At 47.9% G+C, this 18,210-nt stretch overlaps 2 protein-coding genes and 1 long non-coding RNA gene across 6 annotated transcripts in view; 2 read left to right on the top strand and 1 right to left on the bottom strand.

Moving 5' to 3' along the window:
- The window catches only part of ITK (IL2 inducible T cell kinase), a 54,427-nt gene extending 46,478 nt beyond the window's left edge, over positions 1–7,949 (top strand). Inside the window, exons 17-18 of one of the 2 annotated variants that reach the window (XR_004968086.1) lie at positions 1,439–3,166; positions 6,154–7,949. Coding sequence is in view for 1 of the 2 variants with exons in the window: in XM_036312053.1 (XP_036167946.1) it covers positions 1,439–1,510 (72 nt within the window). In the remaining variant the exon portion in view is untranslated. Of the gene's footprint in view, positions 1–1,438; positions 4,389–6,153 lie in introns of those variants that run through there. The other variant, XM_036312053.1, reaches the window with a different exon arrangement.
- On the bottom strand, positions 6,419–13,721 carry LOC118657693. The gene is made up of 4 exons (XR_004968087.1): positions 13,624–13,721; positions 13,190–13,245; positions 11,543–11,718; positions 6,419–6,519 (listed from the first exon to the last, which is right to left on the bottom strand). It is a non-coding gene; the product is annotated as an uncharacterized LOC118657693 (long non-coding RNA).
- CYFIP2 (cytoplasmic FMR1 interacting protein 2) overlaps positions 12,320–18,210 on the top strand; it is a 105,309-nt gene continuing 99,418 nt past the window's right edge. The window contains exon 1 of one of the 3 annotated variants that reach the window (XM_036312052.1): positions 12,320–12,429. The gene's annotated coding sequence lies outside the window, so the exon portion shown is untranslated. Of the gene's footprint in view, positions 12,430–12,504; positions 12,839–18,210 lie in introns of those variants that run through there. The other 2 variants (XM_036312051.1, XM_036312050.1) reach the window with 2 other exon arrangements.

The raw sequence follows: 18,210 nt of genomic DNA, 5'->3' as shown, positions 1-18,210 counted from the left end.
TACCATTCTGCATTCTCACCAGCAGTGAGCACTCCTGTTGCTCCACCTCCTCACCAGCATTTGGGATTGTCAGTGTTCGTGTTGTAGATTTTAGCCTTTCTAATAGGTGTATAGTGGTATCTCTAAAACAAGTGGTATCTTGTTTTAATTTGCAATTTCCTAATGACATATGACGTTGAGCATCTTTTCATACTCACTTGCTATTTGTATATCTTCTTTAACGAGGTGTCTGTTTAGATCTTTTGCCCATTTTATTTTTTTATTTTTAATTTTTTAAATATATTTTATTGATTTTTTACAGAGAGGAAGGGAGAGGGATAGAGAGTTAGAAACATCGATGAGAGAGAAACATCAATTCAGCTGCCTCCTTCACACTCCCTACTGGGGATGTGCCCACAACCAAGGTACATGCCCTTGACCGGAATCGAACCTGGGACCCTTCAGTCCGCAGGCCGATGCTCTATCCACTGAGCCAAACCGGTCAGGGCAATCTTTTGCCCAGTTTAAAATCAGGTAATTTGTTTCTTGTTTTTAAGTTTTTGGTTTTTTTGAAGCTATTACTTTTTTATTATTTTTTTAATTCTTTATTGTTGAAAGAATTACATATGTCTCCTTTTCCCCCCATTGACCTCTCCCAGCCCACCTCCCAGAACAGGCCCTCCCTCTCCCCCCCCCCCCATTGTCTGTGTCCATTGGTTATGCTTATATGCATGCATACAAGGCTTTTAAGTTTTAAGAGGTCTTTGTATATTTCAGATATAAGTCCTTTATCAGATGTGTGTTTTGAAAATATTGTCTCTCAGCTTATGGCATGTCTTCTCATTCTCCTAACAGTGTCTTTTACAGAGTGGAAGTTTTTAAATTATAACAAAGTTCAACATCAACTTTTTCCCCCTTTATGAATCATGCTTTTGGTGTTGTAGCTAAAAAGTCATTGCCAAACCCAAGGTCACCCTATGTTATCTTCTAGAATTTTTATAAGTTTTACATTTAGGTTTATGATCCTTTTGAGTTAATTTATTTTTTTTAATATATTTTTATTGATTTCAGAGAGGAAGGGAGAGGGAGAGAAAGATAGAAACATCAATGATGAGAGAGAGTCATTGCTCAACTGCCTCCTGCACATCCCACACTGGGGATTAAGCCCACAACCCAGGCATGTGCCCTGACCAGGAATCGAACCTCGACCTCCTGATTCACAGGTTGATGCTCAACCACTGAGACACACCCGCTGAGCTTGAGTTAATTTTTGTTAAGGATATATGTATGCGTCTAAAATCATTGTATTGAATATGGATGTCTAATTGGTCTGGCACCATTTTAAAAGCATATTTTAAAATCAGCAGAGGGTATTGCTGGTGAAGTCTAGTTTGCTTTTGGAATTAGCTATGGCACACAAGTACAAGGAACTCACAGAGTTCTTTTCTTCCTTCTCTAGAAACCTGAAGACCGGCCACCCTTCTCCAGACTCTTCAGTCAACTGGGTGAAATTGCAGAATTGGGACTTTAGCAGAGACTCGGCTGCAGATCCTGAGCCAAAAGAAGTCCTCCCTCCACAGAGCATTAAAAGCTGCCACCAGCCCAGGACTCCCCAGGGGCAGCTGGCCTCTGGTGCCAGTCCCTGAGCTGCCAGGGAGGCAGCACCTTGACAGAGGCTGGCACTCCGCCACCAGCAGAAGCCTCAGCCAATGAACTGGGAGCCAGGCCAGGCAGCGGCCATGTCTCCACCCTCCCTCCAGCCTCTTATCTCGGGTGGTGCACAAACCTCAATCTGACAGCTTTCAGGCAACCTTTCTTGCACTTTTTCTTAGAGAAAGAGAGTGGGTAGGACCCTGGATTGTTGTTTTATTATTATTATTATTTTAACCATGGATCTAAGGTTAGTGGCCAGGGACTTTTTATTTGACTTGACAACACAAAATCCCAGGGATGGGGCAAGAGGAAGAGCAGCATGACTCCTGATCAAGGAGAACTGTGAGCTAATTCAGGTCAGAAAGCGTGAGCTCCTCGCACGATGCTGTCAGCCACAGCTTCCTGCCAACATGGAGGGAGGAGCAGCTGCTCACATCAGAGGCCGGATATTCTGAGAAGCAGCTATGTGAGGTTTTACTCGGAGCACACCGCCACCTTTCTCCTTGAAGGCAGCCTTATGGATTTGGGTGGACAATTCTGATCCACTGTTGGAGCGTTGGGTATCTGGTGTCTGCGCAGAAAGAGGGCATCTGATGGTAGGGAACCCGCTGAGAAAGACCTTATATTGTTACCACACCAAATGTTCACCTTTAGTACTGAGCCAGGCGGGTAACTATGCCTCCCTCCCCTCTGCACAGAACGCCCGCAGGCATCCTAGGAGGAAATGGCTGCTTCTGAACACAGACTCTGAGGACTCTGTCACCTGCCACCCACGCCTCCAGGAGTCAGGCCCCTGTCTGCATGCTTCCATCAACAACAGAGGGCAGCCTTGCGTTGTGCAGCATGGCCTTGTAGAGAAATAGAAGCCTGTTTAAGCCCTAGAAATTCACAGCTTTACAGTTGAGACTTGAAGTATCCCAAAGTTCTGGGAGAGGAACAAGGGGTCTGTTCTTTCCCAAACCATATGGATGTAAACTGAGTCAGGCACTAAGTGGGGTGCTCCTGTAGCAATGGCCACTGTGGATTGAGCACCTAAATAGGCAAAGTGAAAATGTACTGAGCTATAAGCTTTCTCTGCAATTCACCCTGAGTTCACCCCAATCTCGTGCGATAGTATTATTATTCCCGTTCTACAGACAGTAAAACTGAGGCTTTAAAAAGCCAGGAAACCTGCCAGAAGCAACAGAGCTAGGAAATATAAAGGCCAGGATTCTAGCCCACATCTGTCTGACTCCAACGCACAGTTTCTTTATTCCTGTTCAGCACTGTCTTTTACAGAGGATGAAAGGGATTGCAGAGGAGACAAATACAGCAGAGGGGAAAGACAGAGAAAGCCAATGAAGACATAAACAAAGCACCACCAGAAAAAAGGTTGCTCCTGGGGTTGGCACTGTAGCCCTCCCACTCAGAATAGGATCTTCTCTTTCCTCATCTGTAGCCTCCCTTTCGTCAAAGTTAATGAGTTTGGACTTACTCAATTAACCCTTTGATTCACGCAACCCACCAGAGCCATGTTGCATGCAGCCATTTATAGGTGAGCTTCAAAGCAGCTTAGAAAGACTCTCCTGCAGAAGTGTAGAGGCTCTTTAATTATTCCAGTGTTGAGCTGGCTGCGGTCTTCTGGGACACTTTGTGGGGAAAGGTATTCCCTGATGTAAGAGAGTGCAATTTTCCTCCAGTGTTTAGACAAAACTCTTGGTGTGATTGTTGGATGGTGTTGCAATCAGCTCTTTCTAACCCATTTGACATTTTGACTGGCTGGAGATTCAGATGTTAACTATCATGATTGTGAAACTGGGAGCCCCAAGATAAACGCTGTCATTCATAAGATGATCTTACTCAAGTTATCCAGAATCACCCCTGTGTACTTGTTTGTACATTTTCTTTGGGAAACCTTCATTAGAGAGGATTTCTCATCCAGCCTAGAAGGAAAACGTCAGAGGTGACAGATTTCTGTGGTCTGGTTTAGAAAACCCCCCCTTGCATGGTATTATCTTGTCCAGGCTCAGAGTCATTGGGGCCTTAACCGAAGGTGTGCAGAGAGTTCACCTCCCACTGCCCTATCCTGCAAAATGGGCTTCTGGCCTGTTTTTATTTTTAGTTTTCTAACATTTTGAAAATGGTGCCATGTGTTCCCTAGAATGCCCTCATACAAGGTTTGGGTTCTGGGTGCATTTTGCCTTGTCTATCTTTGGAGACTATGTATTTATATATGCATAGGTTGGATATTTATTAGTGTACAGTCATTGCTAGTGTTCACAGTAAAAATATTACCAATATCTCTTTCCCGTCATAAAGCACACAGAGTTAAAGGTGGAGTCCAGCAAATAAAGCTGTCGTTTTAATAACTAGAGTATGTATGGCCTGGGTTTCATATTTGTCCAAATGTCAAACAGTCACAGATTCTCCTTAAATAAACATGGTTAAATGATTTCATGTCCCACAGACAAGTAAAAACTATACGTCAGTCAACATTTGTTCAACAGGTAAATATCAAATGCTTCCTATGTTCCTATGACATGCTGTGCTGAGAGCTGCAGAAAAGGCACAGTCTTTACCTTTAAGAATGGTAGGTGGGTGGTGGGGGAAGGGGGTCCTAATATATGGTGACAGGAGAAGATTTGACTTTGAGTGGTGGTCACATCGTGCAATATACAGAGTTTGTAACATAGAAACCCACACCTGAAACCTATATGTTCATGTTGATCAATGTCACCCCAATAAATTTAATTAAAAAAAAGAAATGGCATGTATGTTTGGGAAGGCAGACATATAAACAAATAAGATTATGTATAATACTAGAGGCCCAGTGCACGAATTCGTGCATGGGTGGGGTCCGGCCGGCTTGGGCCCAGTTGGGGAGGATCAGGGCCAGGCCTGTTGGGAGGAGGAGATGGCGAGAGGTTGGCCAGCCAGCCCACCCCATCAGGACGATTAGGGGGAGGGGCCTCAAGCGATTGGCTGGCAGGCCCTGCCCCCAATTGGGGTGGGAGGGGCCAATCAGGTCAGTGGCCAGGGGAGGGGTTGTGGGAGTTTGGCCTGCCAACCCCACCCTCGATTGGTGTCTGTGGAGGTGATCAGGGGCAGAGCTGGCTGGGGGAGGGGCCATGGGCCAATCGAGGGTGGGGCTGGCCAGGGGGAGGGGCTGCAGGAGGTTGGCTGGACAGCCTTGCCCCCAGATCAGGCCTGTTCGCTGGCCACAGTGGGCATCATAGCAACCGGTCATTCTGGTCATTACAGCGTTCCGGTGCCTGGTTTTTTATATAGACAGATAGTATTAGAGCAACAACAAAAATATGGTCAAAGAAGAGAAGAGTTCAGAAAACTGGTGGAATCTAACACTTTTAATAGAGGGAGGCGATGTGACCTGCTGCTTTAAGTGTGGTCCCTGGACCAGAAAGAGCAGCACGACCAGCTTGTGAGAAATGCATATTCTCCAGCTTCACCCAGAGACCTGCTGAATGAGAATCATCATTTTAACAAGATCCACAGGAGATTCTATGCACATGAGTTTGGGAAGCACTGCCATAGGAGATATAATGTCTGACTCAGTTTTGAAGATGAATTATGGTGTTTTTTTTAAGACAAGCAACTGGGGGAAAAAAAATAAAAATAAATAAAAAAAATAAAGTTAAAAAAAAAAAGATAAGCAGTTGGGCAGAAATAAGAGAAATACTTTCCAGATAGAGAGATAGAGGAAACAAAATGTATTGGGAAGCTATTATCAATTCACCATTGGTGTGTGCACGCGTGCGTGTGTGTGGTCTGGGCAAGGGTGAGGATGATAGAAAGGGTAGGCAAATTGAAACCGAGGCTATAAATCTAGGCAAGGACCATGTTACAAAAGACAAAAAAAAAAAAAAAAATTGGAACTCTACCTATAGATACAAAAGTTATCATTGAGCAAGGAGAGAAAGCCAAAAAAATTTATGTGTTTTTATTCATTTTTTTTTTAGAGATCAAGGAAGGGGGAGAGAGAGAAACATCAATTGGCTGCCTCCTGCATGCACACACCCTGTCAGGGGACTGAACCCACAACCTGGGCATGCACCGTGACCTGGAAATGAACCGTCAACCTTTTGGTGCATGGGACAATATTCAGCCAACTGAGCCACATTCGCCAGGACAAGAAGGCCAAATTTGTGTTTAAAAATGTATTCTGGCAGCAGCATATCGAGGAGATTTGAGAGAGGCAACCTGGTGGAAGAGAAACCAATTTGGAGATGATTTGTGTCTTGCTCCCAGTATCAGATTATTGTTCAGACTCATTCACTGTCGTCTGCTCTGTGGGCGACATGTGGAAATTATAATTCAGTCTGCAGTCACAGTTGGACAGAAATAGATGATCTTCCCCTCCCTCTTAAAATCTCAGGGATATGAAAGCCAGGTTATTATATTTTGGGGTATGAAAGCCAGGTTATTATATTTTGGGGTATGAAAGCCAGGTTATTATATTTTGGGTGAGTTGAGCGCTCCCTGTACCTTTCAGTTCACCAAATGCCGACGTCCATTTCCCTGCAGGAACCAGTGCAGGCTCCAGAGGACCTCTAGGCACAGAAGAGAAAGCCTGTGGCTTCACGCCTTCCTTCACGGGACTCCCCTCTGGCCTGGCTCCTGCTGGCAAGTGATCCAGACAGGAAACTTCTAAAGGGGGTAGGTGAACAGACTGCTTCTCGGAGCACTTATCCTGAAGACCCTGCTCTTTCCAGAATCTTCCAAAGCTCTGAGGTCCACCACTCTGAGGAGGCAGAATAAACTCCACCCAGAAAGATGGGCCGTGCACACTCACTGTGAGAGGGTATGCATGGGCAGAGGGAGCTGTGGATTCCCTTGTCAGGGGCTCAAGAAGGCGGTCTGATGATCAGGAAGACAGGGTTGGAGTTGAAGCTGCATTTGCACAGAAAGCACATATTTTCAATTAGAGTCTATGTTTATTTGCAGGGGCTTTGAGGGAAGTGCATTGTAGCCTGCTCCCCAGAGCCACCCCTTGGTGGCAGCACTGTGTGTGCATGTGTGTGCGTGTGCATGTATGTGCCTGTGCGTGTGCGTGTGTGTGTGTCTTCAATGACTTTGAGGTTCTCTCCAAGTCGTGGTATGTAGTTGGCTTGGGAAATAACAGAAGCATACGCATACTGCTAGAAGGAGCTATAGAGATCCTTCATTTATTTCATAAGTAGTTACCATTCACTTGCTATTGCCTAGCACGGTGGTAGGTGCCTAAGATGAATAAGATGTCAGCGATCAAACACATCACACTCACAGAAAGCTCATCCAAGCAGGGTTGATTTACAAAAGGACAATTTAAAAATAGTGTGGGTCAGGTTTGGGAGAACCACGGGAAGTGGTACAGAGGAAATAACAGCCACGGAGCAGTCACCACACCGAGGCCTGGAGAGCAGGAGGGGAGTGGTCATATGAATGTGGAAGCAGAGGGCCCGTGGGAGAAGGCTGCCTTCAGAGAAGAGGACCTTTAGTCAGGACAGAGGAAGCCCCAAGCAGCATCCCAAGGAGGAAGCCAGAAGAACAAATATGCTGACCCTGCTCTCCTCCCTTCACCCCATCAACTGCTGAGGCTTCTTGTTAACCAAACCAATGGGGGCCAGAGGGCAAGGAAACCCGAGTAGGGCAGTCCACAGAGGTCAGTCTCCAGGGGAGACAGCAGGTGAGGAGAGTGGAGTGGTCTGGAGGACTGAGAGACACCAACCTGTCTGTTTCCAGATTACATGCTCCCAGCCATTCTGTGGGGTTGACTGTAGGGCCACCTATGCTAGCCTGAGCACACAGCAGCACCGACTCCATTTTACCTCAGCTATGTTTTTACATTCTAAACCCATTTGGAATATGCTCAGATCAGTTCTCATCCAAAATTGCTATAACTAGTATGTGTTTAAATAAAGATGAAATGGGGGGGGGGGGAGATCAAATGTTCTTTGCTATAAGTTATATGTAAAAGAGCTGACCTTCAAGGGAGGCTAATTCTCTGAAAATTGTGGGAAATGAACAAAGTGAAGGAAGACAGCAGAGAAGGGAGGGAATGCATTTCCAAATGGCCCAGGATGGAGCTGCAATGTTTCAACAGCTAAACATCCTCAATATTCTACATAATAAAGTCCTAATATGCAAATTGACCAAACAGCAGACCGACTATGATGCACACCAACCACCAGGGGACAGACACTCAATGCAAAAGCTGCCCCCTGGTGGTCAGTGCACAGGGGGACCTCCGCTCAGCCAAAGATGGGCTCACGGCTGGTGAGTGCAGAGGTGGTGGCAGGAGCCTCTCCTGCCTCCACTGCAGGCAGGTGGTAAGGAGCAAGGGGAGCACCAGACTGCGAGAGGGATGTCTGACTGCCAGCTTAGGCCCGATTCCAACCCCCTCCCTCCACCCCCCCCCCCCGGGGATATCCCCTCGGCCTGATCCCCCAGGCAGGCAGACATCCCCCAAGGGGTCCTGGACTTCGAGAGGGCATAGACTGGGCTGAGGGACCCCACCCCCACCCCCCATCCAGTGCATGAATTTTGTGCACCGGGCCTCTAGTCTCATCTATAAAGAAACAGACTCACAGATGCAGAGAACAGACTGAGGTTGCCAGAGGGGAGGGAAGTAGGGGGCTGGGCGAAAAAGGTGAAGGGATTAAGAAGTACAAGTTGGTAGTTACAGAACAGTCATGGAGATGTAAAAGTACAGCATAAGGAATATAGTTAATAACTTGTATGGTGCCAGGGGGATCACTTTGCAAAGTACCTGATTGTCTAACCATGATGCCATATACCTGAAACTAAGACAAAATAATATGAATGTCAACTGTAATTGAAAAATAAAAATTTAAAAAATCAACTTAATGGGTAAAAACAATACCTTAAAAATATTTCATCTATAAAATAATAGGGTGACTTCTAAGGATTTTGTGAAGATGAAATGAGCCCACCCATGTGCAATACTTAGCATAGAGGCTGGCCCCAAGTGAACATCCAATAAATTTCAGTTTTAAATATATTCTTTAACAACTCTTTTCAGATTCAATGAAGAAAATGGCCCTGACCGGTTTGGCTCAGTGAATAGAGCATCGGCCTGTGGACTGAAGGGTCCCAGGTTCGATTCCGGTCAAGGGCATGTACCTTGGTTGCGGGCACATCCCCAGTGGGAGGTGTGCAGGAGGCAGCTGATCGATGTTTCTCTCTCATCAATGTTTCTAACTCTCTATCCCTCTTTCTTCCTCTCTGTAATTAATCAATGGAATATATTGGGGGGGGGAAAAGAAAGAAAATTGGCAATCCGGTTTCCTATGAAAAGACCAGGGTCTGGATCTTGCTGGTCTTGAGCAACACTGCCCCTTTCTGGGCCCCAGTTCTTTCATTTGTAAAATGAGGCAATTTTGAGCAAGTGGTCAGGTTTGATCTAATGGATGATGTAAATTGTGTAACTGACCATTAACCTTGTCTTTTCCTGATAACTACACGAATGTTAACTACATGGACCAGATGTGTGAGCCTTCTGTAGCAATATAGAGATTTTTTTGGTATTATTCACATTTTCTCTCCATTGCAAACCTTTTTCCATCTTCCTTTTAAAATGCATTACTCATTTAAAGCATTTAAAAATAATGCATCTCTCTAATTTGCATTAACTATGGTTTTGGAATAAAGTGGCGTATTAATGAATACATGGATTCCATTGGGGAGGGACAATGAGGCTGTAGATAATTTTGGTTAAAAGCGTGAATTTGGGTTTCACTACCTGGGAAAGTTATTTAATCTGCCTTAGTTTCTTCTATTATAAACTGGGGCTAATAATTATATTTATAGGATAATTGTAAATATTATATGAAGATGCACTTGATAAATGTTAGCCATTATTATTAATATCAGTACTTTTTATTTCTCCTTCCAGAACCAATTCGTACGCCCATTACATATACACCACTATTGGTTTCTATGAAGCAGAATCTGTCAAAGGATTTTATTTATTTATTTTTAATATGTTTTTATTGATTTAAGAGAGAGGAAGTGAGAGGGAGAGAGAGAAACATCAATGATGAGAGAGAATCATTGATCAGCTGCCTCTGCACTTCCCCTACTAGAGACATGCGCTCTGACCGGGAATCGAATCGTGACCTCCTGGTTCATGGGTCAATGCTCAACCACTGAGCCACACCAGCCAGGCCGGCCAAAGGATTTTAAATGGAGACTTAGATGTCCTAAGTAATGAGGCTTTTCTAAAAACAAGGCAATATTGCCACACACAGAGACACAATGCGTGGGACACAGTTTTGCCAGTGGTGCAGCAATTCTCGCCTGATAGCCACGGTCCTCTCATTGCTGATGTTGCTGACCGGTTGGACATGGAGGGAATCTGAAGGCAGTAGATAGACGGCGACACATTTCACTGGCAACACAAAAACTAAGATTTCATTTTTGATTATTCATTCAACCCACTTTTACTGACCTCCTATGAGTACTAGTCTCTGAGGATGCAGTGGGGAGCAAGATGGACACATCCCTTCTCTTAGGTTTTATGTTCTACTGATGGGAGGCAGGCAGGTATGTCAATGATTACAATGCAGCATAACAAGGGGTATGATAGAGGAAGCCCAGGGAGCTATAGACAGCTGATCTTAACCTACCCCCAGACACGGAGGGAAACTGGAGGAAACGACATCTAAGTGGATACCAGAAGGATAAGTAGAAGCTGGGCAGCAAAGAGGGGTAAAGTGTAGAAAGGGGAGGGAAAGGAGGAGATCGTTCTCAGCAAAAAAAAAAAAAAAAGCCCAGCTTGTACAAAGGCCACAAGAGAGAGCACAGCAAATTTGGGGAACTAAGAGATTCCTTTCAGCTGAAGCAGAGCAAGCTTGTCCACAGGAGAGGTACATGCCAGGTCATGAAGACACCATAGGTCACGGTAAGGAGTTTGGGCCCCATCCTGAGAGGGTGGGGAGCTAGTGAAGTGCTCTAAGCATGGCCAAGGCGTGTCCTTTGTTTTAACTCAAAAGACTTTCCACATTCAGAGGGACTTTGGAGTGTATCCAACCTACTTCACTCTATAGAAGGAGGCACAGGGCGGTAGAGTGAGTTGCCTAAGAACGCTCAATTGCAAAACTAGGACCAAAAGGCAAGGCTCTGAACTGCCTGCATAGTGGCGACAAGAAGACCATACTGCTTCCCTTCTAAGCGAATAGCATGCGGGAGTCAGAAAATCATTTTTGCCTCAGATCTCACCAAACACACATGTAATAGTCTCTTCTGTTTTTAAGCAACTTGTTCCTAAAAGGTGAAAAGACAGGGAAGGAACCTCAGGGAGAAATACGTCTTCTGGAAGCCAACACCATTCACAACAGTATTTTCTTCAGAATGAAATCCATTCTCTCATTGTCACATATTTGTAATCACTGACACTTAAAATCCCAAGGATCACAGTGGAAAATGAAAAAAAAAAATTTTTTTAAAGAGAGAAACCTCAGTTCTGTTTTCAAAGCCATCCTTCACAAACACGCCCACAGTTTTCTCACATGGCTTCAGGAGCAGAAATGCATGAGTGTATATATGTATATATACACCACCCTTTCTAAAAATAGCCATTTAAATTAGAGTGATGTAACATCAAACCACAGAGGATCATGACTTCTGAGTGCTTGGGGACTGGTGTGAGATCGGTGAGGACAAAGACTGCCCAGCCCTTGAGTAACATGGCTCCTTTATAAATAGCCCTGGATAGGAAGAGGGAGTGATTAATATACATTTGAGGGCCCTAGGCAAACATTTCCCAATGGTTCCCTTAAAACAGGACGTTATCCCTTAAATCTATACACATCTCAAATTGCCTCAAATGCTTTGGGATTATTGACCCTGTGAGGTAGGTATGGCTCCTGATAGCCATGGTGTCATCTCAGGAGCAGGTAGTGAAATGACTTACTCCAAGGTTAGGATTGGGTGCTGTCGGCGGAGAGCCCTAAGTGGCCGATTAAGCCACGAAGAAGGTGCCTGTGCTCTTGGTTCCTTCTTGGGCTTTGCCAGGAATTACTTCATGTCACCATATCTTGTCCTTTTTGTCCATTAAGCAATTCTTCCTGAATGAGCTTGAGGCAAGTCCTGCTTAAGAGATGGCAACCTCAGGGATTCAGGAACTGAAAAGAAGGCCCCTTTCCCCAACCCCAAGGTGTTTTTCCTGTCACTTCGCCCTGTTCCCTTCCTTCACAGAACTTCTCCAGGCTGTAACTGGACAAGAGCTAGGTTCATGTACGTCTGTCCCTCCTGGGAGATCAGTTCCAAAAGGGCAGGGACCCCGTGGTTTGTACACATACCCAGCTCCTGGCACGGTGCTTGGAACAAAACAGGTGCTCACTGCCTATTAGGTGGACAAATGAGCGCTTGGGGAAAATGTGAGATCCACGAGATCGCGTGGAGCCCAAAGCTTCTGCCCTCCCGCTGCTGCAGGTGTGGGTCCAGGCGCGCGGGGCCTGGGGACAAGTGCTCCCTCTCTTCTCCTTCCCCAGAGCAGGGTGGTGGCCGGAGGTAGCCGGGGCGGGAGGCCGGGGTACAGGTCTGGGATACGCCGGCCGGCAGCGGAGAGGGGCGCACCCCGAGCCCCTCGCCGCAGCCATTTCCTGCTCTTTGTGTGACAGCCGCGCCGGCGAGGGGCCGGCACCGGAGGCGGGGGCGGGGCCGCGCGGGAGGAGGGGCGGGGCCGAGGGCGGGGCCGCGCGCGCAGCCGGCGGACCCGGGCCCGCAGAGCATCCTGCGCCCCGGCGCGGGGCCCCGCGGTATCCTCGGGCGGCGCCTCCGGACCTGCCGCACACCCAGGTAAGCGGCGTCCGCAGGCCCTGGGGCCGGCGCGGGGACCGGGATGCGGCTGGAGACGGCGACGTGGCCGGGAGGATGCGCGAGGGGTTGGCGCCCCTTCTCCCAGCCTGCGGGGGGCGCTCGGCGCCGCGCCCCTGCTAGCGCGGCCTGAGGGCCCCCGGAAGCCCTGGAGGCTGGGCCCCAGGCTCTGCGGGGGCCCCCGTTCCCCTCCGGCCTACCCTGGGCCCCGCGGCGAGGACACCCTGCGGAGAGGCGCGGGCACACCGAGGGGCTGGGGCGCGGCGGCAGCAGCAGCAGGTGCGCGGCCTGGACCCGAGCTGCTGCCGGTGAGGAAGCGACGCCGATCCGAACACCGGAGACACCTGCAGCGGCCGCGGTCCGGGCAACGGCAGCAGCCTTGCGCGCCCAGGTGCTGCGGGGCTCCAGCCTCTGTCTCTGCCGCCGCGGCCACCCTCACCTCCCCCAGGGCTAAGGGAGCCGCCTGGGCCCGCCTGGCCGTGGCCTTGGGCACTCTGCGCCCCGCTGTGAACCTGAGATGGGTGGGGCGAGGGGGCGTAGCGGCGCTTTGTGGGGGGCGGGGGGCATTAATGAGGGAGGAGGCGCGTCTGACCCGCTTTGAAGCTTCCAGGCCTCCACGGGCAGCGCGCTCTCTCCTCCCGGCTAGCTGGGGCGGGGGAGGAGGGGGGAGGGGTGGAGTGGGCTGACTCCTGGGGAAGAGGTTGGGTTGTCTCGAGCTCTGAAGAATCAGGAAGACGCCCACCTGTCTGTTGGTTTCAGCTTTTCAGGACAGCCGGCCCCCTGCATGGTACACACCACCTATGTGAAAAGCAAGAGAAAGGGGCGCTCTCTGTTTGGGGGTGGGGCAGGAAGAGTAAGGCTCTCTGTACAGAGAACCCGGCAGGGAAGGACACAGCTGCCCAGGTGCCCTCTCCAGCCCAGGGATTCTGACTTTGAATTAGAGTTTTCCCGGCACAGCAGAAACACCAAGGGCCAGTGGCCCTCAGCTCCCTCTCCAGCCAGGCCAGGAAGGGGGCAAGAATATATTCTTGCTGGCTCTGGGTGTTTGTGCTCCCAGGGAATGAGCGGGGATATCGGGGCAGCCCTGTGGGCATGATCAGGAGAGTGCTGGCCCCCACAATCCCCCTTTCCACCTCCTGCCTGCGTCCCCCCCTTTATTTAGCACAGGGGTCTTACCTTTCTCTTGGGCACAGGCCCTGTTGGAAGGTACTGGCGAATCTGAAGATCACAGATGGTGGAGGGTAAAAATCAAGGTCCACATTCTAGCGCAGGATTCTTAAGGCCTTAAGGTGTTTTCTCCAGCATCAGCTTCCTCTGGGACCCTCCGTGAGGCCTCCCACCTCCACTTCCACCCAGTGCCCTGTGCTTCCCATTCTCCTTGTTTTCAAGAAAGGAGCCAGTGACCATGTTTATCCTCAAGAGCTAAATACAAAAGAATTTCCCATTCCACACAGAGCAGGTGCTTTGATGTCATTTGACCAGAAAGGAAACAGAGGAGGAGAGGCATTTTAATGGGAAGCAAAGCTTTCGGCCAAATACCCGATAGCTCTAATGGTGGAATTTCAGGCGGTGGCTGGAAGTCAGAGTGGGGAGCTGAGGAGCAGTTTTGGGGAACAGCTTCCTTTGGGGAGCAGCTGCCAGCTCCATTTGCTGCAAGGGCAGCTTTGGACCCGAGGGCAAAAATATAGTAAGAGTGTGTATGTGTAACTGGTCAGGGGTTACTGTCACCGGAAAGCATTTGTTGAGTGAGCACCCAGTGTCCACTTGGGGAGAGTTACTCCTTGGCACTGGCTGCCACCTGCCAGGATGGCTACTAGGCCACAAGAAGAATGTGGAATGTGTGGTTACTTACAGAACCAGTGTCTCTGGCTAGTTGTGCATGCTGAGTCTCCAGCTGGGGGCAACAGCTCTCTGCTCACTAAGCTTCTTTATTATATTTCCTGGCCAGTTCTGACCGGTTCTGTAGGCACCCAAGGCTGCTTTGTTCAGTCCCTGCTGGAAATGGAAAAGGAAAAACTTGCTTTAGGCATTAGGCCAAGAGTGGGGTATAAAAACCAGCAGGATTGAAGAGTTTTCCTCAAATCAAATCAGGCTGGCCCAGAGAAGGAAGTCAATGTGAATTTTAAAATGTGAGAAGGGCCCCAGGAGAACATGACAGGTCTTCTCTGGTGAATCGTGCCCGCTCAGGGTGCTCAGTGGGCCTCCACCGCTGTCATTGACCAGCGAGCAGAATTAGTTGATCAATAGGCCACAAGCTAATTAACATTGGGGACAGCGCCCCTGGAAAATTGTGCATAGCTCCAGTCTCCACGTTTGAGGATCAGCCTACACTCTCAAAGGGCTTTCTTTGGGCCACTGTTGGCCCCAGGGTTCCACCAAGGGCTTCACAAAATGGCCTTTTGTAGCCTCCATGTGGCCACCATAACAATGAGTCTATTTCTTTACTGGCAAGTATTAATTATTCACTTGTAGCTGATGAAACTAGACGTCAGTCACCTCATTGGAGCCTTTGTAAAAAGGTCTTTGGTCTTGTTGTTTTAAGGAGCAAAGCCATGCGTAGGGGCCAGAGGATGGGCCCTGCATTTGTGGTGGGACAAGGAGGTGGAGCATGCTGCTGCCTACTGACTGGCAAGGGGGCAGGCCAGCAGCAGAGGGGCAGGAGCTGGTACTTCCTTGGATGTTCTTATTTAATGAGGGATGCATGAAAATGCTTAGTAGAGTGTCTAGCACATGGTGCCATTATATGTATAAATTTATTGTTAGAGGTCTCTCTTACGTAATCATTAAGAATGTGGCTCTTATGTGTAATTAATCCACAGCTCTTTTTGGTTTGTTTGTTTTGTTATCCTCACCAGAGGACATTTTTCTATTGGCTTCTTTTAGAGAGAGCAGAGGAGAGAGGGGGAAACAGAGAGAGAAACATCTATGTGAGAGAGACCCATCAATGGATTGCCTCCTGCATGCGCCCTGACCAAGGCCAGGGATCGAGCCTGCAACCAAGGTACATGCCCTTGACTGGAATCAAACCCGGGACCCTTCAGTCCGCAGGCTGACACTCTATCATCTGAACCACACTGGCTAGGGCTTAACCCACAGCCCTCACCAACTCCTCTACCTCCAGAGCCTTCCTGGATTTTGCTTTTCTCAAGGGAGTTGGTCTCTGTAACCAGGAAACCGAGCCCCAGGTTTACCTGCAAAAGGTAGCCAAAGGAAAGAGTGATAAGACCGGGTGTCAGTAAGGGCTTCAGGTAGGAAGTGCTCTTGAGTAGCACTCTGAAGGTGGGTATAATTTGAGTAGGCAGAGAGAGGGGGGAGGGAATATGCGGAGCAGAAGCCCAGAGGTAGTTCTCACATTTCGACACAGGTCAGGAAGGACCTCTTCCTCTGTGTGCATTCAGCATTTTGCAACCAACCAGGCACGTTGGAGGCACGCTTGGCTTCTCGGGCAGACAGAGCAGTACAGTGGACTTAGGACACAGGACTTGCTGTGTTTCTTTCAATCAGCCACTAGCTCTCTGACTTTAGAAATTGGACAATGGAAAGCAGCCTGCCCAGCCTGTTAACCTACCTGTCGCCACAGGAGCCCAAGATGAGATAATGTCTGTAAGTCCCAGACTAAGAAGAAAAGGCCATGGGAAGAGAGAAGAGAAGGAGGTTCCGGAATGTGTGCTTCTCTTGGATGGCTGCCCTCCATTCCTAAAGGAACAGTTTATTAATTCTATATTGTGTGTCCATTTGAGAGGACAAATCTGTAGCCTCTCTGTACTATTGTGCCAAAGGGAAACTGAAAAGCATTTTGTGATTCACAGATTCTGTCAAGGCCCCTGGATGGCCTTGTCTGTTCAAAGACACTTCAGATTTCAGTCAGTGGGTGTGGGACACCTCCCAGGGTGCAAAGAATTTGGATATTGGCTTCCTAGCCATGGCCTTTGTGCTGAGGGCTGTGTGTGATGTTCCTCAAAGGATGACCTTTCGGGACATACTTGTTGGACTCTGGTAACAGAGGAGAGAACAAATGGGGTGTAAATTCTTAAAAGAAACTTTTTGAGAAGACAGCTTGGGTTCAGGCAGAATTTCTTGCAGGGATCTTTCTGGCTGAGTGGCATACATGGCCTTCTGGAGAGATGCCCAAGAAAGACCCAGTGATGACTTCATCAATAGGCCTTTTGATTTTGTGTTTGCATCATCATTATGTCATTTTACAGCAGTCGTTCTCAGACTTCCGTCTCTTCGTGGGATGGAGGGATGATTAGTATGTCCAGGTTGTATGGTCCCTGTCTTCTGAATAAGGCAGGAGATGAGGTCTTATGCAGAAACTAAAGGTGGTGGAGTGGTTAGGAAAGTTCAAGAGCCTTCCGGAGGTTTGGAGCAGCTGCCTCTGTGGGTGGAATAAGAAATCTATTGGGGATGAATGAGGGGATTGTCTAACTCCACTGAAGGCCCAACCAAAACCAAAGAGCATCTGCAGGGCTAGCCCTCATAGAAAATACTCAGTAACTCAGTATTAAGTGAAGGTGTATCTGAGAATGATTTTGATTTGTGCTTTTAAAATGTGATTCCTTATGACCGATTTTGGTCTATATAACGGGAGAGACAAGAATTCAACACCGAGAGTCATCCATCAACCTCCAAGTGTGCTCTCTCACATGGAAAAGAACAATGAGGTTCCACTTTTTATGGATGGAGGTGGGAACTATGACAGAAGGATTTTGTAGAGGTCTCTTCAGATTCTTACAGGAATAAGACTTACTTAGATACGATACCTTAAGGACCATGGTGTTTTATGTTTTGTGTTATTTTCTTAACTAGAAGACATGAATTTTGGCCATTCACGCATGCATTCAACAAATTATTCATGAGGTGCTAATTAAGCAAGTAATGCCTTGTATGTGCGCAGCTCTGTAGTAATTGATATCCCCCAAAAGATGACTTTGGGTGATCCACTTCGGTAGTAAAGTATAAAGCAGTTTATAATGCAGTAGGAAGTGATGGACTCTAGACTGTGAGTGGAATAGGAATCCAGAGAAATGAAGGTTGTGTTGGAGCTCAACTGGTCACACCTTCACGGAGGCAGTCTTCCTTGAATAGGGCCTTGACAATCAATAGTCAAGGGTAGGATTTGAGAAGGGGAGTAAACAGCCCAGTAGAGAGTGGAGAGAGTTTGAGCAAAGGCACAAAGAATGCCCATGGGCTGGTTCGTGGCACCCTGAACACCCTGGCCACAGTGGCCAGTCCATGTTGGGAAATGTGATTTTTACAGAAGCCCTTGGGATGGAGTGTCCCATCTATAGTCAGTCATTTGCTTTTGAGTTGGAAAGAGAAGCTCAAGTCCAATGATTCCTAACTGGTTGGAGCAATATTGACATCATACCCACAGCTATTCCCTCCCCCTAACTCTACCCCATTTTCTCCCACTTAAGGAAAGAGATGAGCACACAAGCAATGATATCATGGGAGGACTCTGAGCCCTCCTTCACACATAACGAAAAGCACCTTGTTTGCAAACCTCACTCCTTAAACCGTTATTAGTACAAGGTGCCACAACAACCTTCACAACAGAGCTTTTGACAGAGAACCAACACCAGGTCACCCTGCATATTTCACAGTCAGGGAAATTGCCCTTTTACAGCGAGTGAAAATGTGATTCAGGACCTAATCAGTCTTCAGGCCGAGCCACCCTCAAGTTGCAATTTCACCTCGATGGAGCTGAGGTCTGGGTGCTCCCATCTGGTGGCCAAACCTGAAGTCTCATTCTTTGTTTCG

The sequence above is a fragment of the Myotis myotis genome, unplaced genomic scaffold (assembly GCF_014108235.1).
Source record: "Myotis myotis isolate mMyoMyo1 unplaced genomic scaffold, mMyoMyo1.p scaffold_m19_p_6, whole genome shotgun sequence".
Classification (NCBI taxonomy): domain Eukaryota; kingdom Metazoa; phylum Chordata; class Mammalia; order Chiroptera; family Vespertilionidae; genus Myotis; species Myotis myotis.
This window is presented reverse-complemented; position numbering and strand designations above follow the sequence as displayed.